This window comes from Asparagus officinalis, chromosome 3, assembly GCF_001876935.1.
Source record: "Asparagus officinalis chromosome 3, Aspof.V1, whole genome shotgun sequence".
Taxonomy (NCBI): Eukaryota; Viridiplantae; Streptophyta; class Magnoliopsida; order Asparagales; family Asparagaceae; genus Asparagus; species Asparagus officinalis.
Window position 1 is genome coordinate 84,146,532 of NC_033796.1, and position 18,170 is coordinate 84,164,701.

An 18,170-nucleotide genomic window follows, 5' to 3' on the forward strand; every position below is an offset into this window, starting at 1 on the left:
GCAGACGAAATTCGCCTGCAGAAAGAATAAGCTTGTGGCTGAAATCCGCCAACAGCTGGAATCCGTTCGCATCTAGGATTCCCTTGCAGCCAAACTCTGACTAGTGCGGATCCGTATTGAACAATAGAAAAAACAAGAAAAAAAGAGGTGTGTGCACAAGGGAAATAATGACTAGGAACAAAAGGATAATTCCATTCATTAAGAGGGATTCGAATACAATGAGGGAATCGAAAGCAAATTACAAATCTCTCAACCGTGACTCCACTTCACGAATCTCCCCAGCATGTCAAAGCTCAAGCCTCCTCAGGATCTCTCGACGAAGATCCTCCTCAGTGCGCGAAACCAAGTCTTGGACGGTGTGTTTGGCCTCCTTGAGGGCTCGGTCTTTCTCCTCAACAGAAACAGCGACCAGTTGCCGTCGAGACTCGATTTCCTCCAACTCCCTTACCAGCTATTCATGAGCCTTCTCCTGAGTAGCTAGTGAGGCCTGCGCGTTAGCAATGACTTGCTTGGTCTTCACTATCTCCGAAGATAGGCGAAAGAGGCGGGAGTCAGCCTTTTGTTGCTCGTGGCTCACTCGTTCGTTCTCGGCCTTGACACGCTCTAACTCTTCCGTCAACCTTGCCTCCAATGACATGGTCTCGTTTAGTCTACGGTCGCGTTCCTCCAATGCTGCTTGAACCTCGCCGGACGCAAGATGAACGATCTCGGAGCTCATCGCGAGAAGGGTAAGCAGCTGTCGGATAGCACGCTCTAACTCTTCCAAGTGCTTGAAGTACGGATTATCTGTGGTGGCACCAAGCTTCTTGATCAAGAAAGCCATGTCATAATCAAGGTCCTCCTTGAACTCCTCAAAGGGGCAGCTCTCTTCCAATGTGAGCTTGACGCAGTCAGTAAGAGTGTCTTGGAAGTTAGCTAGGGTTTGAGCCACCTTCCTTTTGCGCGAACGCTCCAAGGGAGAGAGGGTAGCCTCATCTGCCACGGACGTCATGGTTGAAGTCACGATTGAGGTACTGGTAGTCATGACGGTGGAAGTGGTGACAGGCGCTGCCATCGAAGTGCCAGCCGACGTCACTGGAATATCGGCCGTGATGCCGACGGTCACCAAGGATGAGGAAGCGGTTACCAGCTAAGTGGGTGTCTCCCCTTGGGTCGAAGACTCCTGTGCCGGTGCTCCAGCCCCGACCAATACTTCTTCAGAAATAGGGATTTCCCCTTGTTGGTCTGACGCCTTTTCGTGAGCCGACACCTCCTCCTCGCTCGATATCGCCTCATGAATCAAGACGTCATCTTCCGCCTCTGATTCACCCATCTCTCCAGTCGACTGGCCCACCCAAGATAGGAGATCCTCTTTACCAGCAGCTTCATAGGATGGGTCAACTGTGAATACAAGAAGAAGGTTAGTACATACCCCCTGAGAAGAGCCCCATTGATGGTTCAGCACGGACTGGTCAACGACGCTAGATCCTACTCTTACCTGAGCCACCAAGCTCCTCTTCGTCTCCGGTTCCCCCCTCTTCATCGGAAGGAATGGAGATCACTCCCTCAACCGCACCTATATAAAGTCAACACAAATGTTAGGGGTGCAGAGTCGACCTTACGCCCGGGGGTACGGCATCAAAGGTTACCTTCTGTTACGATCGCGGGGGTCGTTGAAGTCCCCGTAAGCGGCCTCACATCAGACCACGGAGGAACATCCTCCGAAGTCGCTGGGACTATCCCCGATGCGACAAAGGGAGCAAGCGTAGCAGCCCCAGTCACAGGAGCAGTCACTCCGGGAATGATCACCTGAGTAGCATCATCCCGACCTTCTGCCGCTCTGGCAGCCTCGACCGTCTCTTCGTGACGGACCTTCTTGGCTGCCTCCATCCTGGAACTTTCGGTCGTAGTCTCTTGCTGTCATTTAGAGAGAAGCGAGCTACTCGGAGATAGGAAGGGCATCCCCATTCGTCCAGCTATCATGCTTCGGGCATGTTCCAGACGTTCACCTGCCCGGACTAGCTCATCAGATTCTCTTTGCCCACCGGTGGGATCCAGCGAAGGGCCAGGGGACGGAGCTTGAGCCTCAGGTGCCCCGGATTCATCTAAACCTACATCAAAGCCCTTGGTGTCTTCAGCGGGATCTTCCGAGAACCACTCTCTAGTAGTTTGGCGGCCCTTCTGCCTCGAGGGACGAGGAGCTCCCCTTGGGCGATGCCCGTGTTCCGTCAGACAGGAACTCTGGAACCGGAAGCCCTCAGGATTAGCGCTAGCGCCCTGATACCACCGACAATACAGGAGCGTATAGTGCAAATCGTGATCCTTTGTAAGAAGTTCAAAACGAGCATGGGTGCCACCAGCATGAGTCCAGAACCATCCCCGAGCGCCATCCACTAACCCTCCTTCGAAATGTAAGTGAGGGTTGATGTTTCCCACGTACAGCTGGTCGTACCCAAACTGGCAGGCGAATCTGCAAGGAATGTACAGCTCAAGATAGCACACGAGACTTGTTCGCTGAATGTGATACCACGGTCGGATATTCACCAACCATCGAAAAGCACCACAGGAAAGAACGGTGTGGTGATCCACCGTTGGTACGTCGCTAAGAGACTCGCCATACCCTCCTCCACTGAAGTAGGGGAAGAAACGGTGAAAATTGTAATGGCCGAAGTGGGAGAGCGTCTTCCGTGCGTCAGGGATGTCTTTACACTTCCAAGAGCATCTCTCCAGGCGTTGGATGAACGGAACGAACCTTTCTCCTTGAAGAATCGCTAGGGCACTTATCAAGCACTCGCAATGGTAGACAAACCACGTCATCAAGTAAGTGTATGGCAGCCCCACTGTAGGGTTAGGGGTCCTAATGACTTCCCCTTCCCCTTCGTCGACAATCGACACACAACAAAATTAGGTCGTCAATGTGCGGAGTCCCCGATGGATACATGCCACTATCGCCGACACCAATGCGTAGGACTTCCCATGGGCTAAGCAAACTACAGGATAGACGACCTCCACCGGAAGCACCTCGAAGGAATGAGTGGGAACCACGCACCTCTTCAACCACAACATGAGGTACCCTACGAGCAAAGCCTTTCCAGATATAGGGGACTTGGCCTGGTGATGGAATGAGTGTAAAACCGTTCCGAATTTGAATCCACCCTCGTCGTGCTCAAGAGTTACGGTGGATCCCCCTTTAGCCATCCTCCTTTCCACTTCGGCCTGGTCACACTCGTCCAACGGCAAAGTAGCCTTTCCCTTGATATTATTCTTCGGGAATAAGTAATCAGCACAGTTCTTATGGCTGATCCCCGGAGCCCTCTTCTTCTTGCTTTTATGGTCTACTACCCTCAGGGTATTAAGGCATATATGGTAGTGGCAGAGCAATTCCCATAGAGTCTCAACCACCAAGGGAGAGCGGGTTGAAAGTTGGTCAATCTCATCTTGACCTGGGACATACTCCTCATAGGGGAAGCTTCCCAAAGGCAACCCCGACACGTCATACATCTCGTGGAGGGTTATGCCGAGTTCACCATTGGGGGTGAAGAACGTGCCGTTGTCCAAACAATACAGTTCCAGGATGTTGTGGAACTGGGGAGCATTGATTTTCAAACCAAGTTGAGTGGCCCGAATGGCTACGTACAGCTCTGAATCCATAAGATTAGAGTTCTCAGCCAAAATGTAGTCAGTAATCTTGGACCACCAGGTGTTGCTACCAGGCACAGAGTAAATCCACCCCGGGGCTCTAAAGTCCTTTGGAGGAAATCTCCCCCCAGCCCCAAAGAAATGATGACGGAAGGTCTCTGCGACCGCAGTCGTCTCCCCGGCGGGCAACTCGTTAAACGGCAGGCCAAGACGTAGAGTGGTCACCCGTTTGTAGGAGCTGTCCACCCCGTACCCAGCCGTGGAGCCCGTGAAGACACCACAAGTCACCCCGTCTTGAGTTGGGGTCAAATCCCAGTTCATCATTCTCGGGACTGCAAGAGACCACAACTCAACAATTGAGAACCCCCTCGGCATGCTGGGAAGGCAGTAGTGGACCCCGTCCACTACACGGAGCCACCTGCTCTCCCTGAGCAATAAGGCTAAAGGATCAGTCGCGGCATCACCGAACAAAAACTGAGGCTTTTTGAGCTCTGTCCTAGCCTCGTCTGTCAACACAGCGTCAGTAGCCAATTCACGCAACGTCAAATGGTGCCCGTCGGTGACTCTCTTGATCAATCCATCCGGCTTGTCGACAGCAAACACGGGCACTGGATCAATGAAGGGGAATCGGGGAGGCGCCGCATAGCCTGTACCTCCGACGAGACCAATGGACACGCCCTTCGGAAGGGCTACGTCAGAAAAGGTCGCTGCAAGTCAGAACCAAAGAGTTAGAACGGAGTCCACCCTAGGGGGGTAAATCCGCCTACTAAGCCAAAACAGGCAAAGTCGCCAGACAAATGTAAATCCGCCTGTCAAAAAGCAAAATCCACCTGACAAAGACAAGATCTGTCTGTATAGGCTGAATTTGTCTTTACCAGACAAAAGTCGAATTTGCCTGTCAAGAACGAATTCGCCTTCGCCCGATAAAGGCCAACTTCGCCCGTAAAGGCAGAAGTCACCCTTTACAAATGAATACAAAATCTGCCTGAAAAAGGCTAATTTTATCCAAATCGGGGAAACTGCCAAAAAAATGGCAGAGCCCACTGAGGAAGACGAGCGATGCTTATCCTCCCGACCTAACATCGGCAATCAATGCAAAGTCGTTAGACAAACCTTTCGACTTACCCAAGTGCATCTCAGGCACGCTGGCGATCCTATCAGTGGCGATACGATCAGAATAACGTCCAGGACCTCCTCCCTTTGGAACGCATTTCTTGGATTTCGACGCCATGTCTGAGAGTCGGGGGCGGAGTGGGAGTTCTTTCTCTCTAGAAAGTTTTCACGCGAAACAAAATTCCTGAGCACAGTAGCTCTCAAAGGAGGGGAACAAAGCCTATTTAAAGGCGGAGATGCTTGCGTGGCCACGATCGCTCTCAAGAGGCGAAACATTGGCGGTTAAGAGACGTGGCCACGATCGAAATCGACGGCCCAGACTACTCTCCATAGTTCGTTCTCTTTTGCGGTTACGAAGGAACCGTCGAAACAGGAAATGGGCCGGTCAAAACCCAGGACCCGAACCGAGATCTACGACTGAATCTAATGGCTAGATTCGAAAACCACGGCCACGATTCATCATCGAGCGAGGTGCATGAAGCTGACATCACACTGTCAAATCATAATTAATGCGACCTGACGGACCCACGCCGCATTAGCTGGAAAGCACGAAGCTTTATCGGCGAACACGTGGTTCACCTCCTGCCAAATCTAATTCCGCCTAAAGGAAGGATTTCGCCTGCAAAAACCTAGCTCGACTCCACAACTTCAAATTTTGCCTGCGAAAATGAATTTCGCCTGAACGATTCGTTCGCCTCTAAAGACAAATTCCGGATAGCACGACTCGTCTAGAATTTTGAACCACCAATGGAATGTCCTCACTCAGACCCACGCCTCAGACGGCTAAGGGTTAGAGCAGAAATCTTAGCATCAAGCCTAAGAGAAACTACTCAACAACTTATCATACTGAGAGGAATAGTATGGCTAGTCCGATTCAAACGGTAATCGGTAAAGGCAAGTCAAACCCGTTGATAGCTGAGGGTTTGCTAAAAATCCTAAAGAGGGCTAAATTCGCCCTAACCCACCAGGGACTTCCTTATTCAAAGTATTCCAGACCACACGCAAGTTGGTTTAGGTCTGAAAACTTTGAAGGCGGTCTTGTAGATGGTAAAATTTACCTCCGTAGACTCATGTAAAATCCGCTTGCGATTCAAGATCGCCCACATGATTCAAGGGTAAGGCTCACCTATGAGCTTGGTTTTACCAACATGAGCCTAGACCGTGCTTATATTTGGTGACCCCAGACTCGCCTGTATGAACGGCTCGCCCGCACGAGTCAAGATCATCCAAATGGCTGAAATTTGCCTGTTTACTCGACTCGCCCGCTCGAGTCGAAAGTCGAATGCGCCTATGAACTTTAGGATCGCCAGTGTACTCGATAGCCGTTATACCATGTACAGGGATGGGCCTGCCCACTTCCCGGGATGTGAAGGGAGGGAGCACAGTATTCCAAACACATCAAGTAGCCGTTCACAGTACGAGCGACCAGTCAAATCCATGTAGTCGCCAAGTCCGCCTGCATGCTCACGATTGAATCTCATCTCGCCTGCACGAGTCAAGAGCTGAATCCGCCCGCGATCAACAAGCTCGCCAGTGTACTCGATAGCCGCTATACCACGTACAGGGATGGGCTTTCCCACTCCTCACAATGTGAAGGGAAGGAGTACAGTGCTCCGAGCCCATCAAGCAGCCGCTCATAGTACAAACCAAAAGCATGGCATTTCCCAATAGTACATGGTCACATCCCATGATTTAGGGAGCAGCCATGCTGTTTCTCCTCCTATTTAAGAACCTCTCCTGCAACAGGAAAGGGGTTCGAGATTGAAAAGTTCAAAAAGAACAATTAAAGAGCGATTCGTCCAGAATCCCTTTAACTAAATCAATCAGTTAATCGAACCACTAGCTCTTGACTCTCAACTGAGTTGACGACAAGCTCTCTGTATAATCTTTGCACTGTAGCATCTTCTCCCAGTTTCAGGCCCTGATCGCCGTCAAACTCGGAGACTCGAACTCTATCGACTTGAGCTTCTACCGTGTACTGAAGCTCACCAGCAACCTTGGTCGGATCGTCCAAGGGAAGCAGACTCGGTGCGAGAACCAAGCAAGGTATCCTATAGCTACCGAAAGTCCCCACGTTAAACAAGGAGGGCATTCCCTCCACTTCTGTTATAATTTTCGATTCATTAGTTTGTAATAAGTTGTTCTTATCAATACAAACAAAATCCCTATTTCGGGAGATCAGAAATCTACACCTACAGACCAGCTGCGGAGAACGTAGCATTTCTCAAAGATTGATCTTCGTTCTGGTTATTTCTAGTTATGAGTATGATAAATGGATATTCCTAAAGCTGCCTTTTCTGACTCGATATGGGTCTTTTGAGTTTCTTGTCATGCCATTTGGGTTGACCAATGCACCCATGGTATTCATGGATTTGATAAACCGGGTTTTTCATTCATGTTAGGACCAGTTCGTAGTCGTTTTATCGATGGCATTCTTATCTTTTTGAGATTGGAGGTAGAACACGAGCAGCATTTGCTATTGGCATTATGGGCATTGCAGACAATCGAGATTGGAGGCATCAATAATGCGCTGAGTTCAGCAAATACGAGTTTTGGCTATTAGAAGTCAGATTTTTAAGCCACGTCATCAGTAGGGAGGGCATAACAGTGGATCCAACCATTGTTGAGGCTGTACTTGATTGAGATCCGCTAAGAACCATTACAGAGAATCATAGTTTTGGTAGGGTATGAGAGAAAGTTTATTCAGGACTTTTTAAAGATTGTGATACCAGTTACACGCCTTACGAAGAAGGGTGTATAGTTTGCTTTGGGCACGGGGTGCCAGGAAGCCTTTGAGACTATTAAGGCTAGATAGACTACAGTAACAATATTGACTTTTCCGAGCAGTGATACGATATTTATCGTTTACGTGGACACGTCATTAGCAGGACTAAGAGGTATTTTGATGTAGACCCGGAGGGTATGACTTACATTTCGCGACAGTTGAGGCGCATCGTACCAGATACACAGTGCATCCACGCACAAGGAAAATATACAAAGATATGAAGAGACACTTCTAGAGGAGTTTCCAAGATTTTTTTCGGTAGCCAATTGTGATATTCTAGAGTTTTCCACCCGCAGACAGATGGACAAACAGAGAAAGTAAACCAAGTGTTGGAAAACATGTAGAGGACATGTATTATAGATTTGCAGGATAGCTAGGAGGATCATATCGCTTATAATATCATTTATCATAGACTATTGGCATGACACTGTATGAGGCATGGTACGGGAGGCCTTGTAGATTGCCTATTTGTTGGACAGAATCACAAGATAGTTTATTGCTTAGATAGGAGCTTGTGAGGCGGACTACAGGAGGGTAGCAGAGATTCATGAGCGCATTCTTGCAGTGCATAGTCATCAGAAGAGTTACACAGACCAGAGACAACGATCGTTAGAGTTCTAGATTAGGGATAATGTCTTATTGAAAATATCACCGACGAGTTCAGTGACTCGGTAGACGAGGAAAGTTTACCCCAAGGTATATTAGTTTGTTCATGAGAGTTGAATATTTTGGAGCCGTTTCGTATCGGCTAGATCTTCTAGCATCAATGTTGAGTATACACGATGTTTTCCATGTTTTAATGATTAAGAAGCAATTACGCGACGAGGAGCAGCAGAGGGTGATTGATGCACCAGAATTTGAGTTTCAGATAGATTTAACTACCGTGGAGATCACAGGTTGTATTCTTGCTAGAAAGGACGAGAGGCTTAGAAAGGAAGTAATACCTTAAGTTAAAGTTTAATAGAGATGGAAAAGAGCTAAAGAGGCTTCTTGGGAGCGCGAGGAGGATATGCGTCGTGACTACCCGCACCTGTTCGAGTGGGTAAATTGATTTGGTTATAGCTTATTAAGGTTTATGATTTTCTAATTTTCTATGTGGCCATATTTATATTTAACACTAGAATGGGGGTATTAACACTTAGCTTCTAATCATTCGGAACACATGGTATATATATTAGGGGTTTTTTGTTTGGATTTTTTTGTCTGATGTACTAGTTCTATTTAGTTAGGGGTTAAGTGGGAGTATTCGCATTTTAGATTGTTAAGCATAGATATTGCTAGTGATTCATTAGGGGTTAAGTGGGAGTATTCGCATTTTAGATTGTTAAGCATAGATATTGCTAGTGATTCATATCTAGGGATTAATGATATGAGATGTGTACGAGAAAGCATAGATATTGCTAGTGATTCATATCTAGGGATTAATGATATGAGATGTGTACGAGAGGGTTTCCTTATCTGAATTATCCCCTCTTAGTGTTTTTCTCATATTATTAATTCCTAACATACGATTGCCGAATTTCGGGGACAAAATTCTTTTAAGGGGGGAGAATATAAAACACCGTAAATTTGAACAATTTATGATAAATAATAATAAATATGTTATATGGTGAAAAATAGAATATTTTGATGTTTTAGTATGATAAGAATTGATTTGAGATCAATTCAATGTATATTTGTGAATATATTAGTGCAAATGCACAAAACATGCACGAAGAGAAATCTGGGAAAAATGACCAGTTAAAAGTTTCTATATTTTACACACCGATGTAGTGGGAATCTGGAAAAACTCAAAAGACCAAAGTTATAGGTCTCTTCTTTATCTTTCCAACAAATCTTATATCACCTTATTCCAAGGTCAGATAAAAACGTTATAGCCAATATACCAAACCCTAGTCTGAGCACAACTCAGGATCATGCGCGGTCGACCGCAGTGGTCGAGGCGGTCGACTACTGGGTGAACCTATTTCTGTCAGGTTTATTTTAGGTTGGGTTTTGTTTATATCAAACTCAGTTGTTACCCTAAGTATATATATTCGTTTTAAAGCTCTTTTAACCATTTTTCACGTGAGATTAACACCAGTAACCATCCTCCTTAAACCCTAACCCTAATTATGAGTTTTGGGAGAGATCTCGGGGTGTTTGTTGAAGGAAAGGTGAGGAATTGTAATGTTTGGCATCAAGAGATCTTTTGCTGTTCATTTCAGAGGCTTGTTTACGTGCAAAGGCAAGATCACTTGCATCCAAACTCATTCTCATAGTTAAATAATTCGTTTAGATGTTTAATGTGTGTTTACATGTCTAAATCTTAACCTGGAGTGTTAAAAGACTAGATTTTTGATGTTAGACTGTAAAAAAATGTAAGATCTACATGTTTTTCTTGTTGTTTATAATAGAAACGTGATCATGATCATTAGGGTTGTTTTTAAATTTGTTTTTATCTTGTTAATCATGTTTTAAAGATGTTTAAATCCTATAATTATGTTTTAACGAGTTTACATGTTGATTAGAGATGCTTAAAACCTTAGGTTTAGGGTAAACAAGATCTGAAAATGTGGATAAATAATTGTTACATATGTTTTAAGTTTCATGCAAGTATATTTATGCTAATTTTGTCGATAACTAAGTTCTTGTGAAAATTTTGATTATTTGGGTTGTTAAACTTGATTAGATTAAATAAAGAATTTAAGAAATCACGGGATATTTTTCTAATAATTATTTGGGTTGTTAAACTTGATTAGATTAAATAAAGAATTTAAGAAATCACGGGATATTTTTCTAATATGTAGAAATCAAGTTTTAATCTTGTCAATTAAATAAAGAATTTAAGAAATCACGGGATATTTTTCTAATATGTAGAAATCAAGTTTTAATCTTGTCAAATAATTTATAATAACAAAATACATGTTTTTGATGAGTTGCAAGTTTTGCAAGTTCAAAGCCTGAGAACCAGTTTTGGTTTTGTCCGGTAGACCGCGCACTTAGCATCGATCGACCGTCAGGCCTGTTCATGCATGCTTGTGCACGAACGTTGGTCGGTCAGCCGCTGGCCGATCCAGCTTGTTTTCTGAGTGTTGTTTTGATTTTCAAGAGAGTTTCTCGATCTTGTACTGTTACATTACTATGCTTAAGAGCTGTTTAACACCTGGGATGTTGGTGAACATCAGATATGGACACGCACACCGAGATATGTGCACGTACACTTAGTTTATGTTGCTTTGACTCACATTATTGAGATAGTTGATATTAGTTGAGTTGGTGAAAGTGAATTAATAGATGATGCTCATGGTTATGGATGCTCAGTGTGGGTGTTTATCCCGTAATGAGAGATTTGGTTGTACCACACTAGGGGTATTGGCTGTTTTTCCCATAACGAGACCTCGGTTGTACCAAATACTTGAAGGTGGTCGGTGTATGTTTATCTGGGTTGGGCTGATATGCCTATTCACCGTTGTACGATCATCTGGAATCATATCCGGGAATAAGGAGATAAAACCTATTATCGTTGGACGAATGAGCAATCCGAAAATAGAGAGATAAAACCTATTTGCCGTAAGGACGATTGAGTAAGGAGGTTGTATCCGATATCCGTGTGCATTATGCAAGCCTTATAAAAGTATCGTTATTCTGTGTATTCGAAATAGGAAGATAAACCCTATTGCTGCAGAGTGATTGAGTAAGGAGGATTGTATCCGTTGTCCGCATAGTATTCTGCGAGCCTTACAAAAGTATCGCTATTGTACGTGGAGATGAATACATATATATATGCTTACAATGTAGTTTTGCTCCCATGATAGATTACCCATGAGTAGGGTACATTATTTGATTTGTGGCATACATGATATGGCCTACAGTGATTTTTGAGTTGGATGATATTCTCTTATAATTGCGCCAACTACTTGAGAATAGTTCGAGATATGGCATTAGTTCTATATGGTTGAGGTTTGGAGTATTTCTTTTGAGTGTTATTTTCATTCATAGAGTTAGAATTGGTATTTAGGGATTTACAATTTAAGACATATGGTATATATATGAGGGTTTCCTTGTTTAGATTATTTCGCTCGATGTACCAGTCTCATGTTGTGGGTTTCTAATTATTAATTTCATTTAGATTGTTTATCTCTAGTTCGGTGCTAATATTTAGATGTCTATAATTTGAGACATATGGTATATACATGAGGGTTTTCTTGTTTGGATTATTTCGCTCGACGTACTACATCTCGTCTTGTAGGTGTCTAAATATTAACTCTATTAGATACGGGGAAAATGATCTAGATAGACTATACTTAATAGTTAAAGCCTACACTTCATCTAACAGCCCTTCCTCTTAGGGCGGATGGAGGTGATATTGATGTAGCGCTCTGACACTCTTGTTGTTGTTTTTTTTTATTTAAATTATCTCTTTTAGGCAAGTCAGAGTTTCGGAGAGCCGCAGGATGATAGAGTTCTAGCATAGTCGTCGTCGCACAGTCTTAGCAGGTGAAGCTTCGTTATATAGTTATGTTCATTGTTCAGGCTTTAGAGTTGTATTCATTTTATAGAGGCTGTGTGCCTTAGTGAGATTTCATTTGACTCATTGCGTTGAGATTTATTTCAGACTCAGAGATATTTTCATTTTATTTCAGTTCGGCTCATTTATTGATATACTTCTTCTGTGCATATCTGATTTTGTACTACTTCTATTATTTGTTTGTTTTATACATTCACCTATTTGTTGATTTCACTAGAGAGATAGTGACTGTGATGGTGAAACATGTCGTAGCATGGTGTTTGGTGTTTGGCAGGTTTGACAATCCGGGTTTTATCTTGGACTACAGTCTTATGTGAACCCTGGGGCTCACACTACCCCTCTTGCATGGCTATAAAAAGGAAAACTATTCAAAATACAAGGGTAAGTAATTTCTCAGTATTTTTCTCCATTCTACTGTATTTTTTCATACTCCCACTCAAGCACCTAGCTAACTTGATCGTTGGAGGAACAACGGGGGAACCAGTCACTGTCCTCTTACGAGTTGTTACACGTGCAGGGACGAATAGCCCGACTCCAAATCGGATATTCGAAAAAGAGAGCAGCCCCTATATCAACCCAGACCTTATTACTTTATCTTTTAAACTGTGTGATTTAAATCATAAACAATTACAAAAATTTTCACATTCAAACCCCTCATCCTCTATCCCTATTTATAACCTACAGCAAACTACAAAAGCTATTGGATTTGGCTTGGGCTCTAAGAATTAAATCTCAACCACAAAATAATTTAGTTACGAACCAATCCATTGACCAACTGATTGGTCAACTGGTTGGCCAATCAATCCGACAAACGATTGGCAAATCGATTAGTGAACCGATTGCAATCTCAAATTTTTAAAAATTTAAATAGATCTGTCTTGTCAAGATAGGCAATTTTCATATATCATATGTTACAATCTACCTTCTGGATTGGGAGATAATGTTTTTTTTGCGGCTGATCATCCTGAATATGAATTTGACTTGATTTTTTCATATTGGATCCTTATTTCTTGAGCTTCTATAGGTTGTTTGGCTTGACGTTGGACTTCAACAAAAGGTTAAACATTATAAAATGTAAGTTCCTTTTGAGCTCTTATTCATTAATTCTTCATTTCTTACAGATTAAGAGAAAAAACAAGTTATTAGCGATATATTTATTCAAATAAAATAGATAACGAGTATATAAAAGTGTAATAAAATGTGATGATTAGACGGCAACACATTTAAATCTTCAATGTGGATTTCCGCTATCATTGAGTTATCTGTAAAATGCACAAACTTATTAGGAGTTTTTCTACAGTTCCTATAATTATTAGAGATTTAGTGTGATTTTTAGAAGTAATTGGATTTTACTGCAAAATATTGAAAGATCTTGGGGTTTGGTGTAATTTACCAAAAATAAATACCCGTCTATTTTTTTTTAAGACCGCGTGACTAGGCTCAAATTGGTATTCATTTTTTTTTTCTTTTTTAGTTGGTTGATAAAATAATCGTAGCTTCGTTATATCTAGCAAATATCATTGTTACAAGAACAAAGAGAGCTCGATAGATCAATAGGAATATTCTAGAAGTGCGAAGTATTAGTTATACCAGATGTAAAAGCAATGCCGGCAATTAGATGAGCAACTTGGTTACAAGTTCTTGAGATATGCTGAAGTTGCAAATACTGGATTGAACTTGCACAACTTCAAGCCCTGCAGACTAAATGAGCAAATCTCCAAGGAGGATGTGAGGAGTGATTCTTAATCCAGTTAATATTGTTTATAGCATCTAATTCAAGAATTACCTTACGATATTCTTCATCTATGCATTATTGCAGCCTGTGCAAGATAGCTAAAGTTTCTACTTCATGCACTGAGGAAGCGTGTGAAATCAATGTCGAAATACTTAGAATTGAGCCATTGTTATTTCTTGCAATTGCCATACTTGGTTCTTTAAAAGCTGTGTCAACATTCACTTTAATATAACCCTCTGTAGGTGATGACTAACTAATACTATAGGTAATAGTAGGTTTTGGCCTAATTCTGGTTTTGACAATCTCCTCTTGAGGCGCATTTTGAGAAACTAAGAGCATTTTAGTCCTTGCAATAACTTGTTTAGGATTAGATCTTTTATTCTGAAAAATAAACTCACATCGTGCCTTTCAAATCATCCATCGAATTGATGCTACAATCTTGAATACTTCTAGATTATCAATTTGGTACTCAACCCAGTGCATTTTATGGATCTGCTATTTTGGGCATTGTTGTGGTGTTTTCAGTCGCCAAAGTATGCCCATTTGCCAACAACGGACAGGTGTCCCCTACATGCACCGCTCAAATCGACATTAACACAGATACAGGACACCAAAAGCATCGCGCGACATTAGCCGACTCGCCGAGTCAGGATCTTCTTAAGTCGACTCGAAGAGCGGGTCCTTGTCGGACCTCTTGTCGAAGACGACTCGCTACAAACTCACTCGACCAGTTACTCAACACCTCACAGGATCAACTTGAAAGGTGTTACTTCTTGACACCCCTCGCTACAAGCCAAAGGATGACTTCAACCTCGAATCTCCCCCGCTGATAACATGTCGGTGTCACATTAAATGCTTGGCAGGCACCATCATTTCTCCATCCCCTATACTATTTATGACACATCGGACCACACATGCTTCGTGCGTCACCCATCGCATCTCATTAATAACGAAATGACAGCCCCTATCACGCAGCTGATCCACGACCGACACCTGTAAAGTAGATGTTGACTCAGCTACCAGCTCAGGCTCAGCCAAAAAGACTAGACTACCCCTCTTGCTTAGCTATAAAAAGGAAAACTATTCCAAATATAATGGTAAGCAATTTTTCAGCATCTTTCTCCATTCCGCTGTATTTTTCTCATATTCTCACTCAAACACATAGCTGACTTGATCGTCGGAGGAATAACAGGGAACCAGTCTCCATCCTCTTACGAGTTGTTATGCGTGCAGGGACAAACAACCTAACTCCAAATCAGATATTCAGAAAAGCGAGAGGCCACATATCAACTCAATCCTTGCCCACCTTCTCTTTTAACTATGTAATTTAAACCCTCAACAATTTGGCACCCACCGTGGGGCTCTTTTTTCGAGTAAGTATGTCTGGTTCTGATTATATGGCTGATCAATCTCAGCCTCCAGCACCACACCAGAGCTATGTTACTCAAGCTCAGCTTGAAAAAATAGCTCAGAAGATCTCTCAATCCCTCCAACAGCAACTCTCTACCTTCACCAGCAAGCTCCTCGGCCGGTTTTCACAATCGCAGCAAGCTACTTCTGTCATCCCCCCGCCTTATGAAGACAAGCGATCGGGGTGTCACCCTCCTTCTGGAGCACAGCAAATAGTCCTACCTCGGACTCCTCATGCTGCTGCCAAGCAGTGGAGGGATCGCGTCGAGCACGCGACTCCACGACTCCACCGCCACATCGGTCGACTCGCCCCAAGGTACCTCTCTGATGCCTCCTCCCTGATCCTAAAGTCACCAGTGAGAGTCTCGGCCCTGGTCACCCTGGGAATCACACTAGGGGAGCAATCTCTAAGACTCTCCCCTACCACTATGCCTCTCCGGCCCCCTCTACTACCATGGGGGCCTCTGGATATGATCTGGTGTACAAATCGATCGCAAAGCCATCGGGGGGGACACCCCCCTTTCCGATGACCTCATGAACGCCCCGTGTGAGAAGTTCAAGATGTCTCACGTGGAGAAGTACAAGGGCGAAGGAGACCCCTTCGAGCATGTTGATAATTATATTTTTATTACATTTTATACCCTCATTATCCATTTAATTTAAATAAATTTGTCACTAATAAATATGTTTTATCCTAATTGCAGGTTAACAAATAAAAGCCCAAGGAAAACTCAATATCTCATCTCTCAAAAAAGCCCAAGAGTCCAAGCCCAAGAGAAGATCGGCCAAAGAATGAAAAGACTGACTATCGATACATGTATCGATAGTGGTATCGATACCTCTATCGATACCCATATCGATACCGCTAACAATACCTGTATTGATATCGGTATCGATACCGGTATCGATACTTATTTACTATTGCGGAATTAAAGGTTAAAATTGATTAATTTGGGGATCAAGTTTAATCTAAGGGATCTTATTCATTGTTGTAGACTATAAATAGGGGTAGAAAGTGAGGGATTGGGGTGTAAAAATTTTTGTAGAACTCCTTTTAGAGATGAGAGTTACTCTTAATTGAGAAGACCTTATAAATTTGTAACTTTTTGTTGCAATTAATAAAAGATTTTTTTTACCTCTTCATATATTTCTTTTCTTCTTTTTGTTTGATAATGAAGATGAAGATAAAGATGAAAATGAAGATCAAGTTGAAGGTTTGCTTTCAAGAGGCTAAAACTCTCTTGCAATGTAAATTTTCTCTTTTATTTTTATTTCTTTTGAAGGAATTTCTTCTCTTTTTGCTTTAGTAGTTTAGATTTATATTAATGCATTGTAAAGTAGATTTACATTCTTGTCTTTATTTTCATTATTGTCTTGCACTTTTAATTTGTATAATAGATTTGTAAAGTAGATTTACATTCTTGTCTTTATTTTCATTATTGTCTTGCACTTTTAATTTGTATAATAGATTTATTTTCTCGCATAATCTAGATTTTTTTATTTTCATTATTGTCTTGCACTTTTAATTTGTATAATAGATTTATTTTCTCGCATAATCTAGATTTTCATTTAGGCTCTTTTCTTTTACAACTTAGTTAGATTTATTTCTATGTAAATTTTTTTGTTCTCTTTTCTCTTCTTGTAATCACTTTGTATCTTCACTCTTTTCTTTTATTCTTCTCTAGTATAGATTTTATTTCTTGTTTTCATCTCTTAGGATGTGGAACTAATTTTTGTAGGAATTCTAGAATTATATGAAACTAGCCTAATTTTTTCTATAGTTTGTGAACTATTCTCTCATTCTTAAAATGATCATGTGTAGGATAATCAACTAGAGAACTAATTGATAGAAAAAGAATTTGATAATATACGCTTATCTTGAGTGGTTTGATAGGTTATGCTTATGAATTCTAAAAATACTATCTAGTTGTTGTTCTTTTCATGAATGTTAATTTTACTTAGATGATAATTTGATAGGTTATGTTTTCCTTAAGTGGTTTGATAGTCTATGCTTAATAAATTTAAAGTAAGATGTGATACGAAGAGAATGATTCATAATTTATAATTGAAATTAGCTAGTAGATTCAATTCTAAATTCCTCATATTTTTAATTGAATCTTCCATCTTTACTTTCTTGAATTTTCTCTTTATTCTTGGTTTTTCATTATTTCTTTCCTCTTTATTTCCTTGATTTCTTTCTCTCCTCATTTTATTTTTGTTTGCATATATTCACAACCACTCCTCATATATCTCCATGATCACACACTTTCAACACTCCTAATTTGTCACACACATAACATAAGAACCGATCTTAATTTCCTCCTACAAGTATCTTCTTCGTGGGATCGATAACTTTTTATACTATAACTTGATAGTTGTGCACTTGCAACTTTTGGTTATTATTTTTACCCTATCAAGTTTTTGGTACCGTTGCAGGGGAAGATGCTTATAAGTAGGATTTTATTTATTTTGGTTCTTTAACTTGTGTGTTTTCTTGTGAAGGAACCACTTGAAGATTGAAGATCATGGATTGGAGATCAAGGATTTGAAGATTTTTCTTTGATGCCCCCTAGAAAAAGATCTCGAGTGGGTTCATCATCCTCTCAAGTTCCATCCGATGATATAGATAGACCCACACTCTTGGCCAGGATTGTGAGTCTAAATATTTAGTTTGAGAGAGGATTTCAGATCAGTGCACTTTAACATATAAATCTACAATTGATATGTTGACCGTAGTGGTACTTAGAAGTATGATGGATAGACCCCTAAACAAAGCCAATATTTTCTTAGTTCGTGAATTTTATACTGGATGGGAATTTGATCCAGATAAAGATTTTTTTGGTTTTTTCTACAGTTAGGGGTGTTAAAGTAGTCATTGATCTTCCCACACTTTGACATATTCTTGGACTTAATGCGCCATCGGCTGATGTACCCGATTACTTTCAATTAGCTTCTAGCTTACAACCCGGTACACCAGAATATAATGATATGTCTATGGT

At 42.0% G+C, this 18,170-nt stretch overlaps 1 protein-coding gene across 1 annotated transcript; it reads left to right on the forward strand.

Annotated features, from left to right (window-relative positions):
- On the forward strand, positions 15,141–17,734 carry LOC109835370. The gene is made up of 2 exons (XM_020403349.1): positions 15,141–15,487; positions 17,674–17,734. The coding sequence occupies exons 1-2, from the start codon at positions 15,141–15,143 to the stop codon at positions 17,732–17,734; spliced, it is 408 nt and encodes a 135-aa protein (XP_020258938.1).

Excerpts from the sequence above, each read along its gene's own strand:
- LOC109835370 (XM_020403349.1), top strand. The coding sequence starts at position 15,141 with ATGTCTGGTTCTGATTATATGGCTGATCAATCTCAGCCTCCAGCACCA. Across the intron at positions 15,488-17,673 it reads ATCGGTCGACTCGCCCCAAG|GAACCACTTGAAGATTGAAG; the intron begins GTACCTCTCTGA and ends TTTCTTGTGAAG.